This window comes from Lampetra planeri, chromosome 1 (genome assembly GCF_965212315.1).
Source record: "Lampetra planeri chromosome 1, kcLamPlan1.2.h2, whole genome shotgun sequence".
In the NCBI taxonomy this organism is placed as follows: domain Eukaryota; kingdom Metazoa; phylum Chordata; class Hyperoartia; order Petromyzontiformes; family Petromyzontidae; genus Lampetra; species Lampetra planeri.
The window spans coordinates 22,887,960-22,902,145 of record NC_136107.1 but is presented as its reverse complement, the minus strand read 5'-3'; the positions used below and the strand labels follow the sequence as shown (position 1 = coordinate 22,902,145).

Genomic DNA, 14,186 nt, shown 5'->3' with positions numbered 1-14,186 from the left:
GAAAATTATTCAAGTGAAAAGTGCATGTTTCGCTTTCATATATTCTCGTGTTAACTATATTGTAAAATACCGTACATTGCAAGAGCCTTTCAATTACTTTAGTGTCTATACTAGGCACATGACAATACAAACCTTAACGAAACAGATGTGCTTTCATGGTCTAAATATATTGGTTGTGTATGTATAAAAACATCTTCCCTTTAACATGTTCAGAAAATGCAGCTTCCCACATTACTTTGCTTTTCAGAGCAATATCTACTGAAAATGTCCCTTTTGCAAATGTCATCCGAATAACTGCTCTTCTTTAATGCAATGTAAATGAGACGATACTTAATAAATAACGTCACAAAGCAGTCTTTATAGAGCCGCTTGCGGCTCTATAAAGACCGAGTTACGCATGTGATGGGCCAGGGTGAGGAATGTGGGCCAAATGTGAATGAAGGGACACGGGAAGAGTAGCTGAGAAACATCTGGAGAGTTCCCGAAGGGGGCGTGGTTAAGGGCAGAGCCAGAGAGGGAACAGGTGTGATGTAGCCTGGAACCGTCGGGAATATTCCAGAGGTAGGCGTGGCCGAGGGTGGAGCCAGGCCGCGCCGAGGAGGATAAAAGGGAAGCGCCGATCATATATCAGGGCTGTCTGTAGGTGAAGTGGAATCCAAGTGCTACATCTCCGTCTTCGACATCGTGGGTCAGGCAGCACATTGGCTGCTCTGACCCGATTATAGTTATCCCGTATGCAAGAGAAATAGGTGTATTGTGGTCATATGTGTAACAAGAGTGAGAGACAGATGTATTTAGTCCCGTGTGTAACTGTGTTGCATAAAGTGTGGCATAAACGTTGTTGCCTCCTAGTGTCTCTGAATGACTAACTACACTTGTAGTACGCCCAACTTCATGCGGAGATGGTTAAATGTGAAATCAGAGAATCAAGAGAAGGGTAGGCGCATGAACCCTGGAGAAATTAGTAAAATAAAAATAAAACAAACATCGGAAGGTGACAAGATGGAAACATCACAGCCATTTATGATTTCTGAGTTTGTACCCATCCTCTCGGTTGAAATTGTGTCTGTGTCTATATTTATGGACGGCTTCATGAACGTATCTTTGTTGATAGCCAGTGGGCTTACAAAGTACCTTCATCTTAGAGAAATCAATTTTGCGCGAGCCAACCACATTAAAACAATGATCAGCCATGGCTGAAGTGTTGGTCCTCCCGTGTTTCAAATCTGTCTTATGCTCACGAACACGGCCAGAGACATGTCGCTTAGTTTCCCCAATATAACTACTGCCACAGACACACCTTAGTTTGTAGATGCCAGGGTATTGCATGTCAGGGATCCTATCCTTCACAGATGGGATCAGATCACACATTTTATACAGTGTTAAATCGAACCTGGATCTTGTGTTTGCTCATGATTTTAGAAATCTTTTCGGTGACCCCTGCTATGTATGGCAATGTGATGGTTTTAATTGGGTCCTCAGATGGTTCGTTCCCAATGGTTGGGGTGATAGCTTTACAGATTGTGTAGTCAGAATATCCATTTGTCTTGAGAACGAGGTACAGTAGAACCTCTGGCCACGACCATAATTCGTTCCATAACTTTGGTCGCAACCCGATGTGGTCGTGACTCGAACCTAATTTCCCCATTGGATTGTATGTAAATACGATTAATCCGTTCCAGACTTCTACAAACTGTATATAAATATTGTTTTTTAAAGATTTTTAAGCACAAAAATTGTTAATTATGCCATAGAATTCACAGTGTAATAGTAAACTAAATGTAAAAACATTGAAGAACACTGAGAAAACCTTGAACAACAGAGAAAACTAACATTGGCGCGTCAAGGTTTAGAATCGTTTAACAAGATTATTGTTTCGTCTGCTACATCAGTCGGTCGATTCTGAGAGAAAGAGAGAATATTCGTATGAGCAATTCATGTTTCTATTGAAAGTAAGTTAACAGTAATATTTGGGTACAGTATTGTTTTTGGAAGCATTCACGTAATATCGTATGAACGTTTACTTCACCGCATCATCGTATGAATGATGCGAGAAGAGATTAACGAGTTCTTATGTTAGCGATTTAAATACTGCACAGTTCACAGCGAATGAGCGCACGTCTGACCGAGACCGATTACTAAGCGAGACTGACTGAGCAAGCGGCCACACGTGGGTCGCTGTTATTTGTAAACAAACAACAGAAAATTTGCGCTTACAAAAAAATATGGCGCGGAAGGGGAAATCGGCCGTGGCCGTGTTTGATCGCCACCCGAGTATGTGTTTGTGACCAGATTAAATTTTTTTGTGAATATTTGGTCGGAACCCGATTTGGTCGTGGTCAGAAGCGTTCATGACCAGAGGTTCTACTGTACACGTGTTTCAGTTCATTGGCTAGGTAATGATGGTCAGAGATACATCGAGCTTTATGGTGTAGATTTTGATTAGGGAATTATTCTGGGATGGATGGTGGTGGGAGTCAGGTTTTAGGTAGGCATCAGTATAGGTTGCTTTCCTGTAGACAGAGTGGCCCATTGAGCCATCTGGTCTTTTTTTGATTAGAACATCCAAGAATGGTAGCTTGACATCCTTATCCACCTCCATGGTGAATTTGATGGCTGGGTATATGGAATTGATGTGGTTGAGGAATTGGTTCAGAGCTGGTCGGCCATGTGGCCAGATGACGAATGTGTCATCTACGTACCTCTTCCACAAGGGCAGGCGTAGAGTGGATTCCTGGATGGGGTCTGTCGCAAATTTTTCCATGAAAACATTGACTACAACGGGAGATAAGGGAGAACCCAATTTATTTCAACCCCAGCGACCGAAAGCAGAAGAGAATAAAGTATCAGAGTAGTGAATTTGAACAAATTGAAGATCGGTTATATACAGTGCTACAGTGACATGAAGTGAAGTGTTTTATGACTTCGTTTTGAGCCAGATTCACTGCCATTAATACAGTGCTACAGTGAAATGCAGTGAAGTGTTTGATGATGTACTTTTGTGCAAGATTCACTGCCATTAAATTTACACACAATACAATTATACTCTGCTAAATATGTTCGTAAATATTACAGCTTCCGTCCTAGGACGGGCAAACAAGCTAGTATACTTATAATGCAGTACATGTAAATTTTGAAACAGTCTCTAAAAATACCTTAACCAAAATAAATGGCAAGACCAGTGTGCTTTGTAACATTATTCACGACAACCTCAGACCAGCCAGTGCATTTCAAGGTAGATTCACATGCCTGCAATACAGAATTGGGGAGGCGAAGGTTGGTCGATCTCATACATTTTGGCTAAACTCCCTTTCAGTGGGTTTGAAGGTGCTATACCCTGTTTAACACCATTAGCTACAAGCTTAGTGCTGATTGGAAGCGAATCATCAAATAATACATTGTTTAAATGCATGCCTGTACAGGTAACCATACCTCAATGGGGATGACCTGTGAACAGACAAAAGCAGGTCCTGATATTTTAGTGCACACAAATGACAGAAGGTACAAGAACAATGGGTTTTCACAATGGACACGTGTAATGTACGTTGATTACCATATAAAAGACCCAACCGGCGATGGATATCCATTGTAATTTAGATGCAATCATTCATCCCCCCACCTTCCACAAAAAGGGCTCACCAATTATGCCATCACATCTACCCCTCTATATAATGAATGAAACAGGAGGATTTCTCCACAAATCCGGCTGCCGTCTGATGATGGTGGTTGTAATTACTGGCGATAAGTCGTACTGTTGTGGATTTGCTCTCCAAACGCACCGTTGTGCTGTACTAGTAACGAATTGACATGTTTTGTTCACGTGACAACCCTTTCTAATTGGCTGTATCAGGTGGTGGCGGGTTTAACGACATTCATATTCACGCAATATAACCCCAAAAAAACCTGTATTATGTTGTACCCTGGCCCACCAGGAGAAGACGATACAGGAAATTGCAGACGATTATGATCCCTCCCTTCTGTATTGGGGAGTGGTGCCCCCTCACATGTGTGGGGTTTCTCTCAGTGCACATGTTTCCTCCGACATGTATCAAACTCATTAAATGGCTAAAACATCCTAATATATAGAGCACTGCAGAGCCTGTGCACTTGTTGGTGCTTGGCTGCTTTGCAGCTTGTAAAAACTAAACTATTTTTTATTTTATCAGGTAAAGCCCACTGAGCTATATAGCTCTTTTTCAGAAGCGAACTGGCCACAAGCGGTAGCTCAACCACGTGGCTTATCATGTGGAAATTTATTGCAGCCAAATACTATTGTAATGGATTCAACTGAGTCGCAGGCGTAGACTTGGAGACAACACATTTATTTAACTCCAACACATGGGGTAACTTCCCCTTAACAGAATAACAACCTATGGTGGTGACCACCAGGCAAGCTACACTAGTTACAACGTAACTGCTACTATGGACCGGGACCAACAGCTCGGGTCCGGTTGCACGTGTTGGAGACTCGGTAAAAGGTGAACGTAGACGAAGGTTTCTTCCAGGATGAACAACCACCTTGGTCCCTTTCAGGACCCGGCTGAAATTTTCTGTGGCGTGGCTGGCTCCGCCATTGGCCACAACCACCTTCCAGAATCCTCGGGAAGTATCTGAGTCACAACCACGTGACCACTCCTAGTCCCCACTTGGGGCCCCTTTGTAGATTTAACTGGTCACATGTCCTCCCGAGTCAACCAAAGTGCCATGGCCTCAAGTAACCTCATCCTTCGGCCAGGACCCGCACACCCTGTCCTGTAGGGTTGGCACTGCACGCAAAGCCTGGTGCCATCTAGCGCTATCAATCAGCGCTCACCGGGCCCCTCTAGGGCCGGTACTGCACCCATACCATTGTGGTATCCGCGATGTCGTGACACCACATGCTGTGCCTCTCTAGTGCCGGCACTGCATATTGACATCCCACGATGTCACTACATTACCCCCCCCCCCCTTCGTAGAACTCAGCCGTCCCGGCTGTCAACTCCCCCTCAACAAAACAAATAAAACCCCTTAGTATGCCTCAACAAATAAATACCACATGGGATCTCCTTTGCCAGTACCAAAATATGATCATAGGTTTTCCCCATTTTTTCTGGCAACAAAACAGGTGTTAAGATGTTAGAACACCAAACTGAAACCTTATACAAGGAATTATGTCTGCATTAACCTCAATGCTTGTGGTCAGAATGCAAACAAAAAACACACTCTGATAATATATGCATTTTTCTTTGGTTCTTTCGGTAAAGCCAGGTAGCATATATTATCAGAGTATTTTTTTTTATTCTAACCACAAGTATTGTCGTTAATGCAGACATGATTCCTTGTAAAAGGTTTCAGTTTGGTGTTTTAACGTCTGAACACCTGTTTTGTTGCCAGAAAAAAGGGGAAAAACCTATTATCAAATAAATACCCCATCCCATATATACAATATACACAAGGATGAATGGGGGAAGGGGACAGAAGTAGAGAGAAAAAAAAACACGCAGTAGCACGCGAAACCTCGGGACCCCGTCCAGCACCAGCATCTCCCACCCTCACCGTGTAACAACACCCGCAAGCACAATAAAGGCCAGGTTCAGCCAATGACCAATACGACATGCCAAGTGCGACAACCAACTGACGGTGTGGGAGTGTGTGTGTTTACGGGGGTCACGAAAACCGAAGAGTCTTTGATCAAGGACTTGTGGCCGGGCACCCAGGAGAGGTGGGTGTACTCTTCCTGGGGGGTCCCGGGGGGACTTTGAACATGTCCCGTCGAACCCGGCTGCTCACGAAGAGCAGTCGGTCGGGCAAACGGGCCCTCCGCTCCCGAGGCTTGCGGAGATGGCGCAGGTGGTGGCTTGTGGGACGTTAAACGCGCGGAACCCGAGGATGGGAGCACATGACTCCCCTGAGGACCAACCTCAGCGGGTACACACCTCAGCTCGCCCGACACATCCGACACTCGGCCCCTGCATAGTGGAGATGGCATGAATTCACACGGCGCGATGAAAGGTTTAAGGTGAGATGGATGCACAAACCAACTCTGTCGACCCCAGCGAATATGAACACACTGGGGCTGAACGACCCGAATCACATCAACCGGCCCCCTCCAGGGTTTAAACAATTTGGGTGACGTACCCACGGCACCTGGGAACAGTGCAGCCAGGCTCTATCACCCGGAGCCCACTCATGTACAGAAAGATGGAGACCCCTTAGCCGCTCATTTGGCTGGAAGCCTCACGCGCTTCCGGCTCATAATTGGACATCAATCGGGGGGTCGTGTTCTCTTCTGTACATAAACAAAAAAATGGCGAGTAGCCGGTGGACGCGAGAGGGACCATCCTATAGGCAGCCAGGACCCCGGGAACATGCAAGTCCCAGTAAAGCTGGGACTCGGTGACCTGATGGCTCAACATGGAAGTCAGAGTCCTGTGCAACCGCTCCACCATTCCATTCATCTGGGGATGGTATGGCGACGTACGCACTTTCTTTGTTCCCAACAAATTGCACACCTCCTGCAGCAATTTAAAAGAAAAATGTTTACCCTGATCGGTCAGAATGCGCTCAGGGGCCCCCTTATCCAACACATAGCCATCGAGGAATGCCTCGGTGATGGCTGCAGCCGACTGGTTGGGGAGTGGCCAGGCCATCGGCCACCGAGAAAAATATTCTACGCCCACCAGTAAATACTTATTGCCGCGAAGGGTGGTTGGAAATGGACCAAGGATATCAAGAGCGACCAGCTCATTTATGCGGGAAACTCGGATGGATTGCAACGGTAGACAACAGAGTTTAGATGGGGGTTTCCACCGCGCGCATTGCACACACCCCTTTAATACATTAGCGACATCTTCCGCCATGCTGGGCCAGAAGAAGTCGAGCTTAAGTGTGGCTAGCACCTTATGCACACCCAGGTGCAACAGTTGCTCGTGCACCGCCCAGATAATTTTACCCCGCAGGGCAGTGGGCACGATAATGTTGTAACGGCGCAACCCTCCATTCCAATGCATGAGCAATCCGCCTCTGAGGATGACAAAGGCTACATGTACCCTGTCAATCCCCACCCCCGTCCGCCCCCTTGACATGGCATCTTAACTTAAACAGGCAAGCGTCCTCAACCTGGAGGCGTCCCCACTCCGCATGGTCCAAGCCAATGATGGCGTCATGTGCCACAGGACCGTCGGCTTCATCAGGTGTCAACCTCGGCCGACGCCGCAAGGGGAGGGGGCGAGTCCTCGGCAGGCGCCTTACAGCGCCGAGCCCGAGAAACACACGCACCCGTCGCTCGTTGGTAATCGCGACAGGGCATCCGCGTTCGTGTGTTGGGTACCTTTGCGGTAGGAAACAGTAAAGAAATAGTCCTGCAGGACTTCCAACCAACGTGAAAGTTGGCCAGACGGCTGTTCAATACGCAGCGCGTACTATAGTGCTGCATGGTCAGAGTGCACTTCAAAGGGTCGGCCATAAAGATAGGGGCGATACTGTTGCACACAAAAAAAAATAGTTAAAAGTTTCCGGCATGTAAGACAGTACCGTTGTTCGGCCGGAGACAGCACCCTGCTGCCACATGCTACAACACTCTCCACGCCATTAACGACTTGAGACAGAACAGCGCTAATTCCGGTGTTGCTAGCGTCTGTATTAAGGACGAACGGCAAGGAAAAGTCGGGAGGGGCGTTCACCAAGACATCCCGGAGTGCAACAAATGTGGCCTCCTCCCCCAATTGGAACTTCTGACTCTTTGCCATCAATGCGTGGAGAGGTTTGGCAATAGTGGCAAACCCGGCGACAAAACGGCGGTAATAGGACGCAAAACCAATTAAACTCCACACCTCCCCCACCGACGTGGGGGTCAGCCAAGAACGCACACATGCGGTTTTGTCCAGGTCTGTCGCTATCCCTGATTTACTAACTATGTGGCTAAGATACTGTACTTCTGCGGTTTAAATGTGAGGTTCGCCGCACACATTTTAAGAAATACAGCACATAATCATTCCGGATGTTCTTTAAACGTACGGCTAAAATTGATAACATCGTCCAGATATATCAGGCACGAGTCCCACTGGAGGCCAGCTAGAACCAGTTCCATCAATTGCTGAAACAGAGCCGGAGAGGAATGAATACCCATCGGAAGCCGATTAAATTTAAATAAGCCTTGAGGTGTACGAAAAGCTGTCTTGGGCTTAGAGGATTCATCTAGGGGCAACTGCCAAAATCCACATAGGAGGTCAAGAGTCGAAAAATACTGTGCTCCTGCTAGAGCATCCAGGGAATCGTCCATTCGAGGAAGGGGGTACGCGTCGGCCACAGAGATCTTATTAAGCTTGCGGAAGTCGACACTGAAGCATAAACTACCATCCTGCCTTTTAACAAGAGCAATCGGGGCTCCCCACGGGCTGGTGGATGGCGAGATAATATCGGCGGCCAACATTTCACCAACCGCCAGCAGTATGTGTTCTTTTTCCATAGGACTCAACCGATAGGGGTTCTGCCGGATGTGAACGGCGTCGCCAATATCGATGTGGTGACTCAAAAGCGCAGTGCGGCCAATGTAAAATTTGCCCTTGCTAAACACATCGGAGAATTCACACAAAAGCACCCTCAACTCCCTCCTCTGGAACTCGGACAATTCCGAATTTTCAGAACAAAGCGTATCAATCCACTTTTCATCGGAAGCCTGTTGCGGCTTTATATTTGACGCGACGCCCACACCGCCAACGATGTTTCCCTCGCGAAGCGTGGGCGTCGCGTGGGCTAGCACGGTACCCTACTGAATGAAAGACGTGTCCAACTCTGCATTCAAAACTTGAATGAACGGTTCCTGGTCATTAGATACCAAAGTTTGGGCCCCTACCAACGTCAACCCACGAATGGCTTTGTTTGAGGGTCCCAGGAGGATTCCCTCCCGCAGTCGCCTCCTGGTCTAGCGGTTTCCTCAATCGTAAAGGAACTAACATTAGCGCGCCGGGGGGAATCTTTACGGTCCTACTCACAAGCGCTTGTACATTAGCGTTGGCCGTGCACAAACGAGTGGGAGGAGGTAAAAAGGCCATGCGAGGCCTGATGGTAACTCGAGGCAACCTTGATCAATCTAAATTTTTAGGGGCATCTTCCCCAGAAAGTCAGTCCCGAGCAAGCAAGGAACAGCAAAGGACGTTGATACGAGAACTGGTCCCGTCAATTTGATATCTCCAATACACACCTCTGCTGTTATTTTCCCAATGATGCCCAATGAGCCGCTGTTTGTGGCAAAGCACAGAACCCCGACGGGACATAGGGTATGACCTTTAGGGGGCAGGATGTTAAAAATCAACTCGGAAATGATAGTCGTGGACACACTAGTATCGACGAGCATTCTGATTTCAACCCCCTCTATCATTCCGTAAACAGCGGATGAACCTGCGGCCGTGGCAACCACCCTATGGGCCAACTCCGACCACTGACCCAGTCGGAGCGGCCAGTCAGCCAGAGAAAAATCCGAACCCTTACGCCCCAACACACGACGGGAACGAAATCCATCCGAACGCGATGAGTGAGGTGGATTCAGGGGCCGAGTGTGAGATGTGTCACGACTCGCCTTCGGATATAGTGGAGTGGAGGACGGTCGGGTGGATGATGGCGGTGGACCGGGGAGGCGTCGTCGCGGCACACGGCAGCCCGCCGAGACGTGACCCGGCAGGCCGCAGTTGAAGCACACGACGAGCCCACCCCCAGAACGAGGAGCGGTCTTCCGCCATCGTTGTTGTTCATCCCGTCGCACCATGCCATCCTCCCGCCAGCCTCCGCCTTCCAGGATGAACAACCACCCTGGTCCCTCTCGGGACCCGGCTTATATTCTCTGTGGCGTGGCTGGCTCCGCCCTTGGCCACGACCACCTTCCAGAATCCTCGGAAAGGATCTGGGTCCCAAACACGTGACCACCCCTAGCCCCCACTTGGGGCTGCTTTGTATACTTAACTGGTCACGTGCCCTCCCGGGTCAACCAGAGTGCCATGGCCTCGAGTAACCTCATCCTTCGGCTGGCACTCACACAATCAGTGCTCACGGGCCCATCTAGGGCTGGTACTGCACCCACACCATTGTGGTATCCGCGATGTCGTTACACCACACGCCGTGCCTCTCTAGGGCCGGCACTGCACACTGACATCCCACGATGTCACTACATGATTAACGCATGTTGATTATAAATGTGGAGGGAAAAACCGGAGGCCCCAGAGAAAAATCCACGCAATCACGGGGAGAGAAACATGCAAACTCCAAAATATACAGGCATCAGAGTCGGGATCAAACCCATGGCCTCTGTATACCAGGCGAGGTAGTTAACATCTCACCACCATGGCACCGCGAATGTGAGAAGCAATATGCATGAACGAGACTAGATATAAAACTAAATATTATTATCATTGAGTACAATAAATAACTCAAATTAGGAATCAGTATAATGCACAGAGCATTGCACCAATGGTTACATTTTAGTGATTTATATTGGTGTTTGTGTACCCAAAATTAAAACAGATAAGCAAGCTTACATGCAGCCTAGTAAAAATAAAATAAAAATCTACAAAACACAATGTGCATTCTTATTTTTCACATTACCATTTTTAGATTGCAAAACAGAATTTGCAAAGGCGGGAGACCTTGCGCAGTACAAGTGTGGAAAACCAAAAGTGGCACATTGAAGATGGCAAAACCCTGCCAGAAGCGACGCTAAGTGACACATTAAGTGGCACAACATGCAAAATACATTTTCACTGCACACAGGGGACCTCGGCTCACCCATTTCAATGGCGAGGCCGATCCTAAGCGAGATTGATTGCCTGCTTATTAAAATTCGCTGTAAACCAGCAGGTAAGAACAGGTTAGTCTCCACAGAAAATATCCACAAGGTACTGAAAATTAAATGTATTGTATTCTTATTATTATTACTGTACACTTGTTTATCCTCACCGAGTCTCAAGACTCTTTTTCAGGAAGGTCCTGCCGTGTTTTTTTGCAGGAGGTTGACGATGTTGCAATGTAGAAGGTGCCCGAGTCGGGAGTCGAACCCAGGCCGGTTGTTACTGCTAGTCACAAGTGTTACCACTGTACCGCCCTGCCCATATCATGCGGGGCCCCTCTGTTATTGACTGACACGATGCACGCACGGTTCCAAACTGCACGTAGCCATTCAGACTTGGTTTCATGCGGGCAAAATAATTGTCTCGCTGGGGGCTCTCTGTTGCTGTAACGACGTTGTGTCAGAGTTCGAGCTTATTTTTCATTTAAAATTTACACATTTGCATCACAGTAATGTTACGGCAGAAAAAAACAAGTTCTCATATACTGTAACTGAAAAAAAAATCCTTCCAGGATGAGATCAACGTGTAGCTCAAGAGAATACGCTTTCCCTGTCAAAGTACTGCACCAGCACCTCCAAGATCCTAGGTTCACGGCACAGATTAACCTGCAAGTGCAACATATGCCGAGCATCACTGCCTCCGAACAGTCACTGATGAATTTACAATAAACCCACAATCTAAAGCGGCATCATATGGGATACAGCTGTGCCCAGGTTTACAGAAACATAAATGGAATCACGGACAGAAGGAAATATGCATTTTCCCACTGGCTACTGACAGACTTGAAAAATCCCCTACAGGATTTAGTCTGTATCTGTTTCCCATTTCAGTACAGTAAGGTCTCGGAGTACACAAGTTGAGAGTACGCGGACCCGCTCATGCATGACCGACCCCTGGCTCGTACTTTCGCTACACGGATGGGGTGGGAAGCAGGTAAAATCACCCCCCGCCATCACGTGAACGTGTACAGGTAGTGTCTGGGTTACGGAAGTCCAGACTTACAGAAATCCCACTTTACGGATATGCTCCCATAAAATCATGTAAAAAAAGATTCAACACGTGTAAATGTTTGCGTTAGTTATGTAAGCGCAAATAGTGCAGCTTGGTGAGCTTGCGGATGAATACCACCAAAATGCCGCCTTCACCAAGCCCAAGCTTAACGAGGGTTAAGGTAAATAAAAAAATTTGCAGCGTTACATTAAAATCCTCTTCCTTTTGTAGCATTACGTCATTGTTTATTTTCTATGTTTAGAAATGGATTTTTCCCCACGTTTCTATTGCTAGTTTTCTTAATTTAACGTTTATTTCATGAGTTATTTGCTATATGTACTTCAACACAATTACACTACGATTGCTTATGGTCTCAGCCAACAGCGATCAGAGAAGTCTAGGTCTAGCCAAATGCATGGTAAATGAACATTCGGAAGTGACTGCTTATTGTTAACAATTCATATAAAATCTTTAGTGGTATTCATAAACAAATGGATACAGTATATGTTCCATTAGTTTAATTATTGGTAAGTATTGGAGTAGATATTCCATGAAATGAAAGAATCATTTGGAGTGCAGAGCATATGTACAGCGATATGATACAGGTAGCAAGACAGTTCTGAGACAAAACGAACTAGTCGGATAGGAGAGGCACAACTTTTTCCAGCCATGGGATTTAATCTCGATTTTGGAGAAAAATTGTTCAGTTTCTGACATTCTTGTTATGGATTATTCTTGGGAACCTAACCCTTCCATAACCTGGGGGACTGCATGTATTTGACGGCGTGTAACTGTATCGCCAGTGCAAGAAACGAGTCCACCCAGGTAGCACCTTCCGTATTTATCATTAGTGAATGATGTACTATACAATACTGTACTTTATTTAAAATGTACATACATTTATATTCATTTTATATACACTCTTACATTTTATATATTAAACTCATATAAGCGAACCCCAACTTAAGCGAATTCCCACTTACGCGGGGGTACATGGAACTTAACCCCCACGTACTATATTTGTAAGCACTCAAACGATGAAAGACAGCAAATTCGCTTTGCAAATGAAACTGGTAGAAAGTATAGTTCAATACAGAAAAATACAATTTCGACAACCAATGCATTAGCTATATTCCTATAACTTGAAAGTCAAAGGGACTTAATGCTCAAAAAGGCACGGTGCATTGCTCATCTCCATTCCCAGAGACTGGGTCTTGTGTCGCTGGTACAGTAAAGTATGTCAACATCAGCACTGGGGACAAAGGCAACAACGTGTATGCATCGTGGTGGCTATACCATTTCTAAGTATGCCATTCTATCCTCAACGCTCACAAGCATCATTAACCCCACTAACCTAGGAGGCTTAATGGGGAATCTTATATTTTGAAAGACAAGTGTGCCCCTTAAAAGTGTGCCCCCGTGGGTACCTGTATTGGAGTTGGCTGCAGATGTTGTAGACATACTGCCACAGCAGACAAGTGGTTATGATGTTGATCTTCCTTGAACTTATTGGAGCACAAGAGAAAACTTCTTTCCCAGCCAAAATAACCGCAGTGCAACAAATGGATTCTGAAATGACAAGACAAGGTTTCGTGTTAAGTCAAATTAAGTGTTATATTGATGCGGCGTTCTTTCTGTATTGATTAGATGATTTGTTTTTTTACAAGCAACAGCTTTTAAAGCAGCTTACCAAAAAACGTGACCTACAGTTAACGCGTGTGCTTTTAATAGCGCCGGCTTTAAAAGTCACGGTGTGTAAGGAGGAGGAAACAAATATGTTTTATATATAAAATGTAAATGGCGCAAATAATGTAGACAGCTCAGTTGACACGGCAATGGCGTATTTCCATAGTGAGCCTGCAGCCTCTAATTTTAGGTTTACAAAAGCATGTACGTACGTGCACAGATACCCTGTGTGGACGTGTATTCCCTTGACAGAGTAAAAAGTCCTGCTCACATTCCTTTAAAAATGTCTTGTATAACCATTGATCTCTAATTAAAGGGCAAATTAAGCTTTGATTTTTACAATCATTTAGCACATTTATTTTCCTATCAATAAGTTACAAATTTACTACTGTGTGTATTTTAAATTCTAAATATTTATTATATTGACATAACTTTGTTAAATTTACTATTTGTTCCATTGCAATACATTTTAAGAAATACCTAACAATGAAAATGCTCTAGACAGGATCCTCACTACAGCAGTGTCTTCCATTAAGTCTTCAGTGGCATACGCACATAATTTGGTGTGCACACGCCCGCACAAGAGCACACCACACCTGTATAAGGAATGTCAACGCAAGTGCACGTTCAATCCTTTAGCATACATACGATACATCCGCTTCGAATAACTGAAGAACCAAACTTCATTGGAGG

The 14,186-nt window shown here is 45.8% G+C and overlaps 1 protein-coding gene across 4 annotated transcripts in view; it reads right to left on the bottom strand.

Annotated features, from left to right (window-relative positions):
* Window positions 1-14,186, bottom strand: part of LOC144720321 (protein PALS2-like) — a 155,454-nt gene that overhangs the window by 94,092 nt on the left and 47,176 nt on the right. For all 4 annotated transcript variants that reach the window (XM_078596987.1, XM_078597016.1, XM_078596996.1 and 1 more), the window contains exon 2: window positions 13,235-13,376. In XM_078596987.1, coding sequence (XP_078453113.1) covers window positions 13,235-13,268 — 34 coding nt within the window. In that variant the 5' untranslated portion in view covers window positions 13,269-13,376. The remainder of the gene's footprint in view (window positions 1-13,234; window positions 13,377-14,186) is intronic.